Raw genomic sequence first — 19,995 nt, forward strand, 5'->3', positions numbered from 1 at the left:
GATTTACGAGCTGTTGTAGTGATTCTGTTCCCGTCCCATGCCTTGGATGAGTGTCTGCTTAGAGACTTTCACGCCCTGTGGGTCCTCGCCTTCCTGTGGGCCCTGGTCCCAACGACAGAGGCTTCTTCACTCTGTGTGGCCTCCGACTCGGTTTTCTCTAATCTAAACCATGATCTCCATGTGTCTTCCATCACGACTTCCAAAGCATTTGAATAAACTCCGGGCAACAGGAACAAATTAATTAATGTCTGTATTCCTCCGTGCACTTTGCAGACAGGGCCAGTGTGCAGCGTCTGCATACCCTTGCATTTGTGCAGAGTGCTCATGCACACGCCCACTCACATTTTCCACATAATTGTCTTGATCCACCGTTTGGTTGCACTCAAAACCCAAACATGTTGGAAGTGATCTCATTCTTACCTGCATTCCCGCTTAATGATTTCCACCTGAGTGCTATAATCTGCTTTTATTGACCCATCATTCACCCCTTTTTCTATTCAGGGAGAAGGGGATAAAAGAACAAAAAGAAAAGCCCAGTCCATAAAGTAGCATGTTACAAGCCGACACACATGTTGGGAGGTCTCTCACCTTAATTACTCGTGTTTACTCTTCATAAATGTTTGAACAAGAGCTTTCCCTAACAGGGTGAGAAAGGAGACAGGGGAAACCAAATGAGAAGGAAACTCAGTCGATGTTAGTTTGCTGCCGTTTCCTGACTGCGTGCAAAAGGCCATTATGCGTACTGTAAACTCAAGGGTTTCTGATGAAAATGAAAAGTTGGGTCCCTCCATCCATACACATGGCAGTCAGTGATGTGGCAGCGCTGGCTCACATGACACCGAGCTCTCCCAGTTGGCTACATTTTGCCTGACCTCAGTCTGACCACCGGTACCTCTCACAGACTCTGTGGCCTTCACTGTCCAGTAGAGCAGCGTCGGACCGCTTTAGGACACATCTAAATGCAGACATGGGCAGGGCACTGGCTCGGGGATGAAGTCCACTCTCAAGGTGCAGCTCTGATCAGAAAAGGGGCCATTGTCACAAAGCTTCATTTTACAAACAGTTACTCAAGGTGATGAAAGTATAAGGAAAGTCTTGAAATATTTTTTTTAGAATGACTAGCTCCTAGTCAAGATAGAAGTTCTTTGAAAGAGAAAGGAGGACTTTTATGAGACAGGAACATTGTTTTATTTAGTTATTTACGACTTGATTTAAATAACTGGTATATCATCCATCCATCCATTATCTGCTTATCCTTTTGAGGGTCAGGAGCCAATCCCAGCTGACATTGGGCAAGTGGCGGGCTACACCCTACAAAGGCCAACCACCGTTTTACAGGCTGAACATATAGAGACAAACAACCATTCGCAGAACATGCAAACTCCAGAGAAAGGCCCCGGCCAAACTCAGTATCAAACCAAGGACCTTCTTGCTCTGAGGAGACAGCGCTAAACACTGGTATAGCCCTCACCAGAAAATGTGAGGCTTAGTTGAAATCTTTCTGAGAATTTTCTCCGGGTATTTGCAAATGTGGTTATAGAACTTGGCAAATCTGCCAGGCTGCACATGAGCAACAACAACCATCTTCTGCCATCTGATTAATGAAGTTGCCAAAGCAAAGCAGCAGCACCAGATATGCTGCTACACTTAACATGTTAGGAACTCTACTTACTGCATCATGCTTGCAGTACTGTATATCCTAAGGTTTGGGTATATATATATATATATATTGTGTATGTATTTAAGCTGACAATCTTCAACCCACTCGTGCTCTGCCAGTATTTATAATGCTTGCAGATACTGGTGCGATGCTGCTCCTGTCACTCATGCACCTCATTTAAGTTTTTCCCAGGTTGTAAAGTTTGTTTGTCGTCACTCCCGATGCTACAGCCGTGCTTGTGGGCCTGATGAAGTCTCCTCTACTGCCCATGTTGGTTTGCCAGTTGCCACAACGATAGCAGCAGACCACATGCAAAGACTGGCAAAGTGGGTGATGACAGACTGACAACTTTGTTCACCGCTGACCTACTTTACTTCAATATCAGTACCTTGCTGAGGTGGGCGTGATAGGTAGTGATGAGGAAAGGTGTAGCACAGACAGAGCACAGACACATTTATGCCTCGCAGCTATTTTGGAAATAATAATTATTTTTGCTGTAGCAAATGTTCCATAGTCTCATTCGTTGTGTTTCCTCCTCAACCCTCAGAGTCCCTGCTGTTGATTCCAATCGTGCATCGTAAGGATGCTTTATATACAATCACCAGTATGATGCAGGGATCCTCCTTCTTATTGGAGCTACTGAAAACAGACCAAGTTTTATTTACACCTGTGTGTGCGGGGTTGTCCTGCCCAGTGGGGTCTTTGTGGGTTTCCTGGCTGTGCTTTGGTTGTGGTTTATGTGTTCCGCCAGCTGCAGGAAGCATGAGCCACGGTAGTCATCCCTTTCATTTTATAGCTCTTTCTGGAAAGAATGGAAACAGAAGAGCAACCGTGCATCGCAGATATGTTTTTCTGCAGGAAAATGAGCGAAGTTAGTACTGGAAACAAATATTTGTTAGCCGTCCAGCGTTGAGTTGCAGGGACAGGTCTCAGGTTGAGATTGGCATGTGGAGATAAATAAAAAAGCCACCCATGACTCGAACAGGCGTCACATTACCGGAATGTGCTGGCACTGACACTGACAATCAGAAGGTGTCTGAAGCAGCACAAAACAGATTTGCTTTTAAAAGTTGTCTTCTTAGCAGTCGCACAACTGTCCATGAGGTCCTGTCACGTCTGAATGTTTTCAGGACGCACAGCAGGGTTTTCTTCGCTCTTTTGTACTCCTGGCATTAGAGCACATTCCTGATGATTATAGAAATTCCATGAGTACTTTTATGATTGTTATAATTATGAGAGCATTACATCCCCGTAGCTGTTCCAGCTGAGAAAACGTGATCGTGTATCGCAATTTTAAGAGGAGAAAACAGCTGCTCTCTGTGGCACTTCAATACGAGCCATCAAAGAAACACTTTCGCTCTGTTGAGTCATTCCACTGTCAGGTACTTGTCAGTAAAAGACTTGAATGTGAAATGAAAAAAAGAAATGGGCTGCTTGTCCTTAGATGCACTCCTGCTTTCTTTTGATTTTAAGGCTGCCGTGTCTTTTGTGGTAAGATGAGTAACCGACAACATGATGTGACGCCTCAATCGACATTAAAAGAGTATATTGAATTAACTTCACTGCTGCAAACTGTTCGTGTTGTTACTTTAGCCGGATCATGTTTTGCGGTGCCTCAACTTCATCCTTCATACCTTCCTTTGTTCTTCTAGTCCTGGGTTTGCTTTGGCCCGACAATGAATCCATGACAAATGTAGTGAGCTATTGAGTTTGAAGTTTCAGGTGGTTTTTAGGGTTTCAGGTGAACGTGATTTTGAGAGTTGGGGTTCACAAGCATTTCCTCTCAATAAATAAGTGCCTGGGCTCTTTCCTAAATAGGGAAATGCAGAAGACCGATACTTTTTGGGTGCATATCTGTGCCAAATGGTATGGAACTAATCTCCACTGAGATATTTCTCATTAGAGGGAGGTGCAACGGTGTGTGGACCACGAACTGGGAGAGGGAAGAAACTTTGTGTTCCTGCAGATGGGCTTCATTTAGAGGAATAACTTTCTGTCAGTTTTATTGTGGTCCATACTACAAAGCTAAGCAGAGAAGCATGAGCTCTTTAAGAATGGCAGTGATATTGAATCTGCGTGGGGGAGTTTCTCTGCCAGGTTGTTGCTGATTGACACATACTTGCACCATAGACTGTATTTAATGGATACTATGATGGCTCCCAAGAAATGTAAATCCCAAACATCTTGATCGCCACCTGTTGGCTGGCTGCGCTACACGTCGTAAACCAGGCTGTCTCCATGTTAGTGGATGGGACAAACTAAAGAGGCAAAGTACATTTCAAACACATTTTGTTTTTTAAATGGGTGAAACTTCATGATAGACAACTGAGACTGACTTCGGATTGGTTGCGTGCCCCTGATTTCTGCTGCACAGACGCAAAAGGGCAGCTAACTTATCTGGGAATGTTTGGATTAATTTAAGGATAGCAGGAGAAATGTCGTCCATCCATCTTTATATACAGTCTATTATATGCAAGCAAACATGCGGATAAGATTTATTTAAATCCTGGATGCATTGTTGTTGTGCTGCTCTGCTGTGAATCAAACTATCACCGAGCACTGCTGGGTACAATATATCTGTTGCCTGATAAACATCTAGTGTTAGTGAGGACGCTCAGTTTAGAGGAAAAAGTGAACACTCATTCAAGACTTGTGTTGAAGTAGCACCACAAATCAAGTTTGCTTTTTTATGGTGAAGGTGTGATGAGTAACTCAGAGTATCTCCCATCTGTGTTTCCGCTCCAGTGATCTGAGAGATTTGTCTGTTTGGAGATCTATAAACTAAAGTCCGAGTCAACTTCCTGACCACGGAGCCGTGCGGCCAGAGAAGAGGGTCCAGCACTTAAAAAGCTTTGGTTCCTTGGTGACTGAGCCCTTAATTTGTCCAAGCCAGAATCATGGAAATGGCTTTTGGTTTATGTCAGCTACATAGACCTCAAACTAAACTATTAAAAGATATATAAACATGTCCAAGGAATTTATTTTATATACATAAAAAATGACAAATACAGAGGAATCAAAGCAATCTAAGTGTGAAACTGTATTCCTTTATTTAGTTGTTTTCTACATTTTCTAGCCAAGAAACTGAATGTAATGATGATAAATAATTTATATCTACTTTTTATCAGTGGTAGAGCATTTACAAAGTGCTTTATCACGCACAGTGTTGATGATAATATAATCTGAAGTTTAAGAAGGAGTAAATATAATATAGCTTTCTGGAAAAATGTGTCTGTCTGGGAAGTCGACTTTGGCAACCGTGATTTGCTCAAGCTGGGAGTTCCACAGTCGGGGGGCCAACCGAAAAAGTCCCAGTCACAGCTCCTTCCTGTTATTTACAAAGGCATAAATCACCAATATCGTGCAGCTTCCCCTCCTAATACCTCTGGACTTGTTGAGATTTATTCCTTGAGGATGTGGATGCCAGTGACTTACCGGTACTCTTCCATAAAAGACTAACACTCATCTCCTCGTCATGTGTCTGAACCATGTAGGGCGCTGGGTGGACGGAACATATAAAGCTGCGCTTCACTCATACGAAATATCACCAGAGTGATAAATTAGAAACGAGACATCTCCTACAGATAAGGAACCCTGTTGAAACTGGAATGTGAGGTGTTTGATTTCAGTAAGCAACATCATCAAATCTGAGCCAGTTGACCACATATGGCTCAGTCCCAAGCTGCGTGTGTGTGTGTTTGGTGTGTGTGTGTGTGTGCGTGTGTGTGTGTGTCTGTGACACAGATGCATCTCCAGTGTTGTGTTTGTTTGTAGCAGAAAGGATTACACCAATAATATGAATGTGTAGTTTGACACTGCGGTGGATGTCCTTTCGCTGCAATAACATGTCCTGGAAAAGTGTTACCCAAAGTTTGACTCAATATTTAAGTTTTATTATTTAACAATTCTTCATAAATATCTCTAAAGAGGACAATGTTGTTTATATTATTGACTTTAACCTGTGTTTTTATGTCCGATGGTAATGGATCATGATTATTCATTGCCGTCTGCTGCGTGTTCTGACGCTGAAGCACTCCCAGTAAATCAACAAACACACAGTGAAATCAAGCGACGCAAGAAGATTATTTTTCAAGAAAGGGGGGGTGAAGACATCAACCCCCATGAGTGGGTTTTTGCTCTTATTCAGCGGGCTTTTGTTATTGTTTTGATTGAGAGACCTCTAGTGGTCGAGGTTAAATATTGTTTGTTTAACATTATGAAAACACAACCTTATATCTAGCTTGTTGACAGGTTTTCAGTTAGTCTTTTCATTAAGAATATTGATTTGGATTTTCGAAGTGGGCCCTTTGCTGTCACTCTCTTGCCCTTTCACACTTAGATTCTGTGCTTTCAAAAAATCATAAAAAAAACATGTCGGATATCTACAAAGTGGGATGATTGTGGTCTCACTGGGCCCACGTACACCAGCTGTCAGTGTGTGTGAAGTTTGAAGTGTGTTGTGTCAAAAAGGTTGTGTGTCCCCAAGTTCCGGTGTCTAGAAGTATTGCCTATGCGTGTCCACAGAACTGGCAACACACTCTCTGTTTCTCTCCCTCTCTCCATCTGTCTCTCAGTTCATCAGCTGAGGGGATTTACTCAATGGCTGAGGAGGAGGACGCCAACAACAATAATGAATAGAGGCTTGTTGCTGTGAATCCCAAGCGAACGCACTCATCAGTGTGTGTTTCTCACACTTCTGAATAGAAGTAGCAGCAGCTGTTTGTAAAGACGAGGAGTTCATGGGCACAACTGTGTGCTCTTGTGTGCATGGAGGGTGTACCCAAGGCAATATGCACCTCTGTTTGGCTGCCTGTTGGTTTCTCTCAATTGCATGTTTGGGTGTAAAAGTTGTAACTCATGCACACTCATGCACTTACAGTGATAAATCATTTCCCTTACCATCTGGAGAGAATTGTAACAGCTGCAACACACTGCAACATGCTAGTCACGTCTTCATCTAGTGAGATGGAGGGAAAGAAAGAAAGAAAGACCTAATATCCTGATTCATGAATTACCTAATCAACCTCAATCTCTAACAATTTAAATTTCAGTAGCATCTGCTACATAGATAAATAGTTAGATAGGTCTGTCAGTCAGTCGGTCGGTTGGTCAGTTGGTAGGTCAGTAGGAAGGAGAGTAGGTATGTGTACAGGTACGTAGGTAGGTAGGTAGGTAGGTAGGTAGGTAGGTAGGTAGGTAGGTAGGTAGGTAGGTAGGTAGGTAGGTAGGTAGGTAGGTAGGTAGTTAGTTACATATTGGTAGGTAGGAAGGTAGGTAGGTAGGTAGTTACATATTGGTAGGCAGGCAGGAATGTGTAGGTAAGTAGATAGGTAAGCTGGTAGGTAGTTAGGCAGATGCATAACACTAAACATAGTAACTAGAAAGTGAGGGGAGAAAAAGAAAGGTTCTGAGAAACAAACTGTCTCATTGTGTTCTTCCATATCAGCCTCCAAGTAATAAAGTATCTGTTAATAACAATAAAAACATGTTAGTATCTAAATAAAAAGCATAACACAGAGAGTGGCTGTACTGAACTCTGTGTCCTCTGCATTGGACTGGAGTGTTGCTGTATGTGGCTGTATCTGCAGCAGTGGGTTTTGCTGAGTCAGAGAGAGAGAGTCAGCAGTGATGAGTTAGCTACTGAGATTGTGCTCAATGCTGCCCCTCCTTGGCAGACTCGAGCGACTGCACGTAGGGTAAAGGATTGTCAGGCAGTTGCAGGAAATGTTTTGCCTCCATCACAAGCATCTGTCTTCTGCCTCGTCCCCTCCTATATCTCTCTGTGGAGACCTGACTAATGGGTGTATTGTGTTTCACAGCCGTTGTGGAGGCTATTGGCTTGATGGTTCCTCAATGACTATTGTAAACTACAGATCTGACGGTGTCAGCAGAAAAACATCCTCTGTTTGCTAATTCTCTGCAGATGTGCTCTGAGTTTCTCCTACTGTTCTTTCACTGTTCCTCTTGTAGCTCTTTGCTTATTGAGCTAGTCGGGATAATTGCGGCCAATGATGCAGATCACCAAGTGAATTTGAAGGAGGAACATGTGATGTGAATGATTCATTAAAACACTAGTAGTTATGCACTTTATTTTTCAAGAGAGGGTACAGTCATCGAAATCTCTCCTCATCATCAGTGTTATTCATTTCAACTCATCTCTCCATTCTCTCCATTTCTCTCTCCACACAGAAAAACTCTACAACTCCACTGGACGTGAGCTACGTAGAGCCCTCTTCTCCCTCAAGCAGATTTTTCAGGTAAATATTTCTCTCTCCTATAGTTCTCATTGACCTCTTAAAAATGACTGTTCTTAAAAAAGCAGCTCACAAGATCAAGTGCCTTTTGTGTTTTGTGTAGTAATATGAGCAGCAGGTCTTGTGAGGTTTACCTTGCCATGCTTTTTCCAGGGGCACTGAGTGGTTATGTCCATGTACGGACATTAACGTGAAAGGGCTAAATGTTACGTTCTCTAACACTTGGAAATGGTATTGTTTTCCTGCTGCCGAGTCTGCCTCCGTGGCACACAATCACACACACACACACACACACAAGCACACACGCACACACACACACACACACACACACATTGGGCTGGGCTGGACCACTGGGCAGTCGACTGTAGAGGGGGAGGGTTAAGTGACAGTTGGATGAAAAGGAAAGCAACAGATTCAGAACAGATTAGAATGGCTCACTTTTTTACATGTGGCTCTGCGGGGCTTCAGTTGAACAGAATACTGATCATTCTTGTTTTTAATAAAATGTCTACTCGCTTTGATTTATTTCAGTCATATTTCTCTACAATGCATCACAGACGTGTCCATGTAGGAGTCTCAGAGCTGCTCTCCGTTCTATTTCTTTAGTTGCACCCCCGTTTGTTTAGAGCATTAGCCAAATGACTGGAGTCTCCATCACAGATCTATGGTAAAGCTCTTCTGGAAGCACTTACACTTCCTCCTGGGAGAGAAGGAGCCCCGACCACCTCGCTGTGTTTATTGCCCCTCTTCCTCTGCTTCCCATCTGAACTGTAGAGAGTATCAGAAAATGTTTAAACCTGCAGAAAGTCTCCTGCTTGGCCTTAAATTACCAAGTCATGGACAGGTGTGAGAGATGCAGGTGGTTTTGTCATCTTGGGCTTAATGTGGGATGAGGTGGGGAGAGCCGAAGCCACAGGAATCCATCTGAACAAGCTGCAGGCCCATCCCAGCGCTCAATGCCCTTTCAGTGGCTGTAAGTTAATGTTAGATTTGATTTTTTCAGCTGAGGAGGGAGTGTGCTCGAGCCCTCTGGCAAACCATAGAACAAATAAAGGAGTGTGAGTGCATGTTCTCTGCATCACCTCTTTTAAACTCCTTAATAAATCTGTAATAAAATGTGACACGTGTTGTGTAGCAGTGTTTAAGTTAAAGCAATAGAACTCTTCTCTTTTTAGGAGGGACATATAGTTAACTATAACTTAGTGATAAGTAATATAAGTTAAGAGTTATGAGTCATATTTAGAAGCTGTAATTCTAAATAATTAAAAACAATTCTGTTTTTTGGGGGGGATTGATTTACTTCTTTATCACAACTCTTAAAGTAAACCTGCCTGTTTGGAATGGGCTGCTTGTCTGGCCTGTGGCGATGCTGGTTACAGCTTTTGCTCTGAAATTTCAAAGTTACCTGCAGTAATGAGCCTCTGCAACTAAAGGCCGACTGCAGGACTCAGAGCTGTTCACCTTTTTATTCAAAGTTTGGTGAAGCTCCAGAATCAGATGATGTCGTGATCGCACTGTTGATTTGTGATTGACAACGTCACTTACATTGAATAGTCCCAGCCGCCGCTGTTACAGAGCAGAGCACTGAGCCCCTGCTTATTAAAAGTCTAGTAATATTGAATGGATCACATGTCCAAATCTTACCGAATGTCGACACTGCACTTCATTGGACCCTCAACAATACACATGAGAAGTGTGGAGCCGGTAAGATGAACAGCTCTGGAGATCTGTGTTACACATACAGACTTCAGGAATTATTACACAGATTATTAGAAAGGTTTTCATGAGTTGTGTGAGCTGTCAAACAACAGGATTCAGTTTGTTATTTCTCTTTAGGCTCTTTCACTCATAGCCTCCTTGCTTCTCCCCAGGATGACAAGGACCTGGTGCACGAGTTCGTGGTGGAGGAGGGACTGACATGTTTGATAAAAGTGGGAGCCGAAGCCGACCAGAACTACCAGAACTACATCCTCAGGGGTATGTCCGCTGCAGAAGTGCACCTATAAACAACACAGCATGCTCCCCTCTCCTGTACTTCCTAACACCTCGCTGCCTGATCGAGGATGTTATTAATCAGTCCCCTAACACTTTTCTTTCCATAAACCTCTCCAGAAACACATGTGTTTACATGCACCATGTGAATTGATGATTCTGCTCATCGACTTCCTCACACTCACACACTTATGGTAGATAAACAAATTCCAATGTGTGTCTCAGTTCAGCCTGAAGTGAGGCCAAGGGTTAATTTATTTGTCCCATGTCGGTGAGGTGAAAGATCACATGTGATGTGGTCGGGGAGGGTCAGCATGTTAGGAAATACTAGAGGACAACAGCACTCCAAGGTCGCAGCCATTTAACAGCCTGTTGTGAAGGGGCGGGCTACACACTTAAGTGTCTAATAAAATTTCTGGCAGGATATTGCAGATCATAAAACTAATTTTCCCTCCTCTCCCTCTCTTTTTTTTTCTTTCACTCTTGTTTTATTTTTTCTTGTGTGTTCCCTTAACTTTTTGTTGCACTTCTGTTTTTTTAACCTGATGTTATTGCTGGTTGTCTGTCAGTTGGCAGGATTACACAAAAAGCTACTAGACCAATTTTTTCATAACTTGGTAGAAGTCTGGGATATGGGCTAAGGAAGAACCTGTTCACCTTTGGAGCAGATTCAATTCAGGGGCAGGTCTAGGATTTAGTTTTGCCACTTTTCTTTAACATTGCGAGATGGTTAACTGTTTGTTGGCATTTTAAAAAAAAATAATGCAGAATTTTATGCAGATTTTATAACGATCCAGATTTTTTGAATCAAAATGAGCAGTTTTAGGAGGGTGATCTTTATTAAGCTACAGTAACAAATAGTCCTTTTAACCTAAATTAAAGAATGGATATTTTGCCTCTCTACCTTTAATGTAAGCTGGCTTTCTGCGTAAATATTACAACCATATATATTTATCTGACCTCAACATATGTTTATGTGATGTGAAGTGGCCAATCAGCCTTGGAGTAAATTCACGTTTTAATGAAGAAAATATAATATCAGATGTGAACAAATGCATAGGCTTGTATTCAACTTTTCAAGACAAATTTTTTGTATTGCTTCAGAAAGCTAACTTGAGTCTAAATCAGATGTCAGCCCCCACTCATCTTTAAATAATTAGGTGCTTCATGTCCCTAAAAGCTTGTTTACTAATTTTGTCAACTTGCCCTTCTGTGACATTTTCTGTCACTGAACAACATCATAGAGCAGAGGACGGGCGTCTTCGACAAAGTAATGCTGTTGCCTGATGAGCAGGTTATAAACATGAACATGATCCATGCCTGGACGGCCTCCGTCGGCTCTGCTCTGTTAATGTTTGATGCTTCATCTGAACTTGGCCTGGTCTGACTCAGACAGATAAATCACACAGGTTAAATGGCCAAGAACAATGAGAGAGCAGGAGAAGAACAGGCTTTTCTCCCAACGTCAGAGTTGACCACATGTCTCATTGTGCCGGTTGTATCTTTTCACTCCTCCTCATTGTTCGGTACTTTTTCTCTCTTCACCTCCCAGAGAATTCTGATAAAATATGTTCAGTACCTTTCTATCGGACTCTTTTTATTCTTTCATGTGATCCTTTATAGTTTAATCTCCGCAGGCTGCACCGTTTGCCCTCGTGTGTCTCCACATCACCACGAGAAACTAACCCAAGCTGCCCCTCTCCCGAAAGCCCTTTTAACCTGCTTCAACCCTGTTTCAACCCATGACCTAATTTCTCCTGACCAGCTGAGGAAATGTGGGGTGTAGTAATATATCACCCTCCCTCGTGAGCCGTGTGTTGGAGAACACAAGTCGAGCATGTGCTGGAACGCAGATGCACGGGTCAGAAATGTATATAGATCTGGCTGTTTTACTCTTGATGCCTTCCAAGAGGAGCTATGTCATAAGAATTCCCCGGAGGAGAGTAAATTAGCTGCCTGAAATGTTCACACTTACGCACAGAGGAAGCGAAGAGAGCAAACCATCTTTAGTCATTGCTTCGGTAACAAACTCTGAGCATTTCTAATATGATATATTTTTTGCTGTACTGTCTTTCAAGTTGAGGCCAGTAAAAAAAAAAAGGAATGTGCAGCCTTGAACCCATCTGTCTGGTGTACATTACCCCCCCCCCCTTCGACAAAACAATCTTGCTCTCCTTCATGAATAAAATTCAATCTTATGGGTCTTTTGTAGATGAAATAGGCACAAGTCACACGTGTACGCCGGTCTGAATGCATTTGACAAAAACAGGTTCCCAGGCTTTGCTCTCTGGAACATTGCTGTCATTGTAAATGGTAAAGCTCCTTCAGCCCTCCCAGTAATCTACACCTCCTCAATTTTTTCTTTCTCCAAATTTTTTCACTCTGCCTTCTCACCCTGGAGGTGTCTGTTGCCGGTTAGTGCTCCCTCAGTGATGTGGGTATTTTCTGGGTCTGCCCGGCTGGGCTCTAGCCCCTCTCCGCGCCCCTCACACCTGGCTCGGAGGGCTTCCAGACTTGGACTTAGCTCCTTGGAGGCCTGAGTTTCTTTTCTTTTTTTTGGAGGGGGGGGGGCTTTGAATGCCTTTATCAACCCATCAGAGGGGCAGGGTGTGAGGTCACTGTTTCAGAGGTGCCTGTGCCATCTGGTACTCCTGTAAGCTTCACACTCAGCCTCAGGTGAGGGAAAGGATGATGAAGGGCTTGTTAGTGACATTCATTATTCATTTTTAAATATGCATTTGCAATTACTTGTTCTAGGAACTAAAAACAGGTTATGCTACATTCAACATAGAATATCTACACAAGGATTCTTTTACAAACAGACAGCATTCAATTCAAATTATGTACATATCACTCTTGCCTTGCAGAGCGATACTAACAAACAAACAAATGCAGATGATTTTCCGTGGAAGGAATTGAAGAAAGACATTGGAAAATGTCCTGATTATCTTTCTCTGAGAGCAATATCCCTAAAATGATTAAGTCAATCTTCATTGTAGTTTCCTAGGCCGCTATTTAACATGCAAGTATAATTTACCAGAAGTCTAACTTGCCTGAAGCGATTTGATGTGGAATCAAATCAAAGCATAAACTTATGGAAAATGACTTTTAATGCTGGGTTTTTATGAGGAGAGGAATATGTAAGATCAAATATTGTCCGAGTCAAGTTTAGGCCTCTGTCCCCTGGGGTCACGACTCCAGAACTCACTCACCCGGAGAGTTTTTTTTCTTTGTAGAAATTGAATAAACCAAATTTATTCACAATGAATTAGTTTGGCCACCTGTGGCTCCACTCTTGTAACCAAAGAGCTTGAAAGCCTCTTGAAGTTATTGGTATAGACCAAATTGCAGGTGCATAAGTTGTCCACAGTGCAACATTTTTAGGGGTATCTGATATTTTGTTGACCCAAAATAATAAAAATGGCCGTTTGTATTGTCGATTTTTTGACTTTTTTTGTTTTAAGGCAAAAAATAACACCAGAAGCGTGTGCAAAAGGTTAAAAAGGCTTCGGCACAAGAATCAAAAAAGTTGCCTACAGTTATAATTACTCTATAGCTTTGACAAAAGTAATGACTGTGTTTTAATTGGTAAAAAAAATGCGAGCGGCAGACATGAGGGCAGATTTAAGACGAACCAATTAAAGTCGACTTGAAGCAATTATTCTCTGCTTTGAAATGTTCACTGTTGACATTCCTCTCCGTGACCTATGTTTTCAGCTACACTTTCTGTGTTTGCACTTTGTAAAGGCCGTGCCACTTCTGTCGGTGGAATCAAACTGTTTTTTCATCTATAGGAATTTAACAAAACAGCCTTTTCTTTTTCTTTTTTTATAACAGCTTTTCATCTCGGAGACATTTTTAGAAAACACATTCCTGAGCATGTGTAAATTATGTTCTCACCCAAAAGACCATATCTCACATCACATGCTGTGTGATGTTGTATATACACCGGCTTACATGCTTTAACCTATACCTGAATTTATAGCTTCCACACAAATGGGGGCTGAGACGTCCAGAGGTATAACTGTATCATATAAGTCATGCTCGTTTGTCATGCTATGCTTTTATCTCCTCCTTTCTTCCTCTCTCACATATGTCTCTTCCTATATGTCTATCTCTCTATCTCTCTCCCGCTCTCCTGCCACCATCTTGAGCACCCCTGTTTTTAATGACACCGCCGTACGGACGCCATAAATTAACGCTCCTCGACGCTGTGGGTTCTAGAGGGAGTTGCTCACTGGGCCTCTGCGGGAAAAGGAGATGTGCGCTAGTCAAGTGTTTCATTGCCTCTTAAACTGTCTGGGACCTGGAACACTGCTCCCAATGCACAGTCGCTGCAGCTTTTAGTGCCGCGCACAGCAGTAGCTTTAGTGGGCGGCTGTCTTTTTCACAAAGCTACAAGTGCACCTGAAACACAAGGCTCTTTTCTTCAAACTGTGGCGTTCGTCAGTGTAGCGGCATAACATTTTATTTGTATCACATCATGCGAGGCAGTGACACATCTGTGCAGCTGATGAATGCATTTATTCCTTGGGAAATCCCCAAAAAATTAAAAGCAATGCTGCAATGTTTAAGATCCACCACGTTGTGTCGATCTCCAACTAAGTTTAGTTGGTTCATCATTGGACCCATCCTTGTCCAACATACCCTCCTTGGTGAAGGGAACTGCAAAACACATTCGGAGCATGGACTGACTTTACATGTGTTTTGCTGCAGGTAATGTTGTGTAGCTTTTGTCCCTGCTCCTAACATATTTCTTTTAAAATATATATTTAGCACCATTACACACAACTGTGACATTTACATATTTGAATTTATAGTCAGGATCATTCGTTTTTGGTGGAATAACCTGACCCAAGTTCTAAAAATGTTTTAGAGCGAAACTGAATTCTCCCCCCCTCCGCCGGTTTGACCATTTGCCTGAGCAATAAGTGAAAATCCAGGCACAAGTGGGTTAACAGCGACGTTGGAAGCTCCTGTTGGAAACAGTGTGTATTGTGTAGTCATCTGTTCTGGAGGGGGGGGGGGACCTTTTCTACAGTCTATCGTCTGGATAAACATTTCCATTCCGTCTGGGCTGGCCTGGGCCTGAGAGGTTTCGTGCAAATGCATCGGTATACAGTGCCACATATGCAGGTAAATGTAGGCTCAATCATTTCCTTGTTTGCATAACCATGTGAGAATAATGCCTAGGAAAAGATGAGGGTATGCTCTGGTAAATCCTCCAGGATGGAGGAAAGTTGAGAGGAAAAACGTAGGGAGAACTGCAGACACACATATTGAATGTGGACACGCGGGTTTGTAGCGAGGAGGAGATCTCCAGGAATGCCCCTGTTGTACCGACAGAAACCCAAAACTCCAGGGGCCTCATGTACTAAGACTTGCGTGGATTTCATACTGAAACTTGGCGTACGCCAAAACCCAGAAACTGTCTTACGCACAAATAAATTCAGATGTATCAAAGTGTGCGAACGCATGGATCCAAGCACGTTTCTTTTGTACATCTCAATCAACGTGGAATTGAGCGCACATGCCGACGTGCCAAACTCCTCCCAGTCCACGCCCTCATTTAAATATGCAATTTCATTTAAATAGGCCTCTGGACCTGAGATGCACCTATTAATCCGATCACCTGGCACCATGAACAGAGTTAAAAAACGCAACTTCACGGAGTCCGAGCTCGAGATTTTGCTCCACGAGGTAGAAATGCGCAAGCATATGTTATTTGGTACCCTGTCAACAGGGATAAATGCTAAACAAAAGACAAATGAGTGGGAGCGTGTTTGCGAGGCCGTCAATGCAGTGGGGTCTCAGCAGCGCACACACTCTGAAATAAAAAAGTGGTCAGACCCCAAGGTGGAGGTGAAGCGGAGGGTTTCTGCCCACCGCCGAAGCGTGACCGCAACAGGTGGGGGGACGGGAGTGGGGGAACTCTCCCCCTTCGATTTGAGAGTGGCCGCTTTGATCGGTGACACAGCTCTCACCGGAGTGGTGGGAGCCCATGAAGGGGACACCGATCATCCCCAAGGTAAATATGCTGAATTCATAAATGCTGTAATTATACTGGTCATACAATTGGCTGCTTACAATACACAACGTAAAAACCACACAATGAATGAATGCAGAAGTGCACCGCGGGCGACATTTCTAACTTTACGCCCGCTTTTACTGACGTGAATACTGAACACGTCAGAGAAACATGATATTTGGATGTGCACAAGCCCCAGATGTGCATTACGCTGGTTTATACATACGGGACAATTACACGAATAAAGCATTTACTCACCCAGAAGCCACCCATCGCGTACAGTGCCAGCCTCCAGTCTGTTCCCAACCATGCTGTTGGTCAGAATGAATGAATCGTGCGTTGAACCAGGCCACCTTGCCACGATGTTAAGGAGCTGCATTTGCGCATCACATATCACTTGGACATTGATAGAATGAAAGTGTTTCCTGTAAAAAAAATTCATCCTGTGATGGCGCTTTTATGGCAATATGTGTGCAGTCAACAGCTCCGATTACATTAGGGAAACCGGCTGTTGCTGCAAATTGCGCTTTAATATGGGCCTGTTCAACAGCATTGTATGGGAATTTGATGTACCTGGATGACATTCGGATGATTCCGTCCCACACAGCTGGCATGGCTCGGCTCAGGGTGGACTGGCACACTCCTGACCGATCGGCCAGCTCCCGCTGGAAGGTCCCTGTTGCCAGGAACCCCAGCGTGATCAGCACCTGTGTGGGCACGGACAACCCCTGGCTCCTGGCTGTGTGGCGCTCTAGGGCCGGCCGCAGCTCTGCGCACAGCTCCAGTAATACTGGCCTGGGGAAACGAAATCGGCTCATGAGCCAATCGTCATCATTTGCGAGTAAGTCCTCGCGTTCCCTAAATATACGTTCCCTTCGGATGTGACCATTTGCGATGTCCTCTAACAACGCTAACACAGCCATTGTTAAAACAATTTTCTTCATCCATTGCGCATGCTTTTATAGCCACCCATATAATTGCAAGGTGTGTTAATTGTTCATTAGTGTGTCTCTGATTGCAAATCACTCTGATGAGTCATTGTTTTCACCTTTTTTCCCAGTTTCCCAGCGTCACCTCTAAGTGTCGCCAAAGGAACAATAGCTGTAGAAACGTGCGTACGACAGCTCTGGAGCTGGCGTTGGGACCGCACATTTTTACGGTCATTTCACGTTTTGTACATCTGAACGTGAGCGTGGAAAAGGACGTACGCCACGTTTTTCTGCGTACGCAACCTTAGTACATGAGGCCCCAGGTTTGTAATCAGATCCCATGGGAACACGTGCATGTATTCCACCAGGTCTCTCCTGCAGCTCTCTGAGCCAGAGCCACCGCTTCAGCTGCCCCTCGGCCAGAAGTTTTCCATCTGAAAAACACTCACCCACTCTCATAAACATGTGCACACATCAGTGATAACGCACTTGTTACTTCAAACGTGACTTCATTTGCACTTAGTGTTCAATGTGCTGGTAATGACCCAAAGGGGGCACAGGTTTTTATTATATTTACCTCATTCTCCTCATGCATCCAACTATTTACTGTCATTGCTCACAAGGTTTCATCCTCTTGAAGAAACACAGTAATATTTTGGCTACTTTACCTGCCTGAGACTTTCTCTATTTTGGGATGACAGGAATAAATTCACATGGTCGGAGGAAATTTAAGAAATGAGCGCTAGACATGTTTTTTAGCCAACAGCCTTTCAACTACTCTCTTCGCTCCACTGACAACATTACCACACTTAAATCAAATCACCAGCTTTCAAATTACATATTGAGAGCTGCTTTAAAAGCTGCACTGCTGTATATTGCATTTACTGTCATTTTAACACCCTTAACCTTAAATTTCAAAATATAAAACAGTTAAAATTAAGAAGAGGCGGGTCAACCTTCAACTGAACGGAAAACATAATTGGTTGTTACTTCTCCCATTAAGCTTTGAGTCACGTTCCTACAGGATACCCCCCCCCCCCGCCTCAGACCCCCGTAGACCCCTTCAGCTCCCCCTGACACGAGTAGACAGCTTACATCTGAACCTAATTCACCCACACCTGTGTGCCCTGTTTTCTGCCTCCCTTCATAGAAAGTTTCAGCCGGAGCAGAACCCGCTGGCAGTGGAATTCAAAACCCTGGAGCCGCTTTTACCGTAGCAGACTTCAGTATACCAGCCAATTATATTATAAGAATGTTTGATTTGGTTCATTTCTCAGGCTCTTATTTTATCATCTCTGACCTTGCTGTCTTTAGATACATAAACTATCATTCGGAAAATAAATAAATCTCTTGCCGTAATGGAGCAGGCAGGCAGATCGACTTGAACTCCTCGGCGTTTTAGAGCTGATTCCTGTGAGTGTTTTTTGGGAGTGAGTTCAGAACATGGCTGGCTGGAGCCGAGGTGAAGCACATCACTGCTCTCTCTAGAGCAGTAAGAATTCACCACAGCTCATCTTTCAGTGGGTGGGTGTCAGTGCAGGAGCTTTTTTTTCAAAAGTCTTCCCTGCTTGGATAAAGATGGAGAAGCTCGTCTTTTTGGCCTCTCCCCCAGATTGCCTGTTCAAACTAGATTTTCTAAGATTACTGAATAACAGTAGAAGATTAAATGTGTCACATGTTTACTATTTTACTCACAGAGGAAATAGAGGGTGATAGAGAAGAACACATGCATATATGTTTCAGTATTGTATTTTCCTTATAGTCTGATTGTCCCTGCTCAGCATTGCAGTGGTACATCAGGTCTGCAGGGCCTGTGGGGTTTAAACAGCCAGACACTGGAAACACACACGTGCCTGTTGTTCCATTAGTCTGTTTTTGTTTGTCTTGAGGGAATTTGTTTTGGCTGAGGCCCACAGTAAATTGTGTTGAATGCTGGAAGACATATGTCCAAGTCAGAAAATGGATGCAGACTGAAGTATCTGAGCAGAAGTGTAATTGATTGACATTCAATTTCGCAAAAACGTTTAATTCCCCGTCTAGTGGTCCCCTGACTTTTCAACTGAAGTAAATTGGTAGGCCTGAGCACGAATGGTGAGAGGCCCTATTGAAACTGTAATTTACATTTGTTCTTTGGATGTGAAAATATTCTTGGCAAAACGATCTCATCAACTTCTAGCCTGCAACACAACTTTAGTAACTGACAAAATCAGGGAACAAACTTTTTCGGAGATCCATATCAACGCAGCAAAACGCAGACGATGAAAATCAAGTGTCAAGTTTATCCTGGTGCCAGACCATAGTCTTTTTACCACATGGGGGCAGCAGAAACAAATTGTAAACTCAACACCGATATGCAAAAACCTAATGAGGCTAATATGATATGGATCCTCTTTAACATTGTACTAGAGCCATGTTTTGGGGCCACGTGATGAATTAGAATGCTGCTCGGGGCCTTATCTCGCCATATTAAGGAAGGTTAAAGAATCCTGGATCTGCCCATTTATTCAGATCTGCTCCATAAAATGGGCTCTTCCTTGGGTCATGCTCCACTTCACCGTTCAGTATTTTTTTAGTAATCCTTCTGACAGACAGACAAACAAACGGCGATGAAGACTTAACCTCCTTGAGGGAGGTAAATGGATGTTCTTTAGCTTTGCAGGCGTGAGGGAAACAGTAATAAGAATGATATTTCCCTGTGGGTTCATCCCTGCGCGCGACCACTTTCACATAGAGGTAGTCATGTGATCTACTGTTAACCTGAAAGTATTGATTATGACTGCTTTAAACGCTGACTTAAACTGAAGTGGGTGGGAGGAATGTCGGGCTTGTTAGGTGGGGTTTAACCTACTGGATGTTAGAAAATGTCGGTGCATATCTTAGCTTGGTCCAGACAAGTATTTTCCATGTGTAAAAGTTTGATGAAAGTATTCCTGAATATATCTGAGGACTCACTCACAACAATGACCACCAGTAAAGAGAACATGAGAAATCGTGAGGTCAGTGTTGACTGCTGTCTGTCTCGCTGCCCAGAATCCAGTGTGGACTCTGCACTCATGAAATTCAAATCATCGACTGTAATTACTGTTACATGGTAGAACAAGAATTTACATTAAAAGTATTTTCCGGACTTTG

The 19,995-nt window shown here is 43.2% G+C and overlaps 1 protein-coding gene across 3 annotated transcripts in view; it reads left to right on the forward strand.

Moving 5' to 3' along the window:
* Window positions 1–19,995, forward strand: part of fhod3b (formin homology 2 domain containing 3b) — an 87,634-nt gene that overhangs the window by 43,349 nt on the left and 24,290 nt on the right. For all 3 annotated transcript variants that reach the window (XM_062398614.1, XM_062398615.1, XM_062398616.1), the window contains exons 4-5: window positions 7,850–7,917; window positions 9,786–9,891. In XM_062398614.1, the coding sequence (XP_062254598.1) occupies window positions 7,850–7,917; window positions 9,786–9,891 (174 nt within the window). The remainder of the gene's footprint in view (window positions 1–7,849; window positions 7,918–9,785; window positions 9,892–19,995) is intronic.

This window comes from Platichthys flesus, chromosome 11, assembly GCF_949316205.1.
Source record: "Platichthys flesus chromosome 11, fPlaFle2.1, whole genome shotgun sequence".
NCBI classification, from domain to species: Eukaryota; Metazoa; Chordata; class Actinopteri; order Pleuronectiformes; family Pleuronectidae; genus Platichthys; species Platichthys flesus.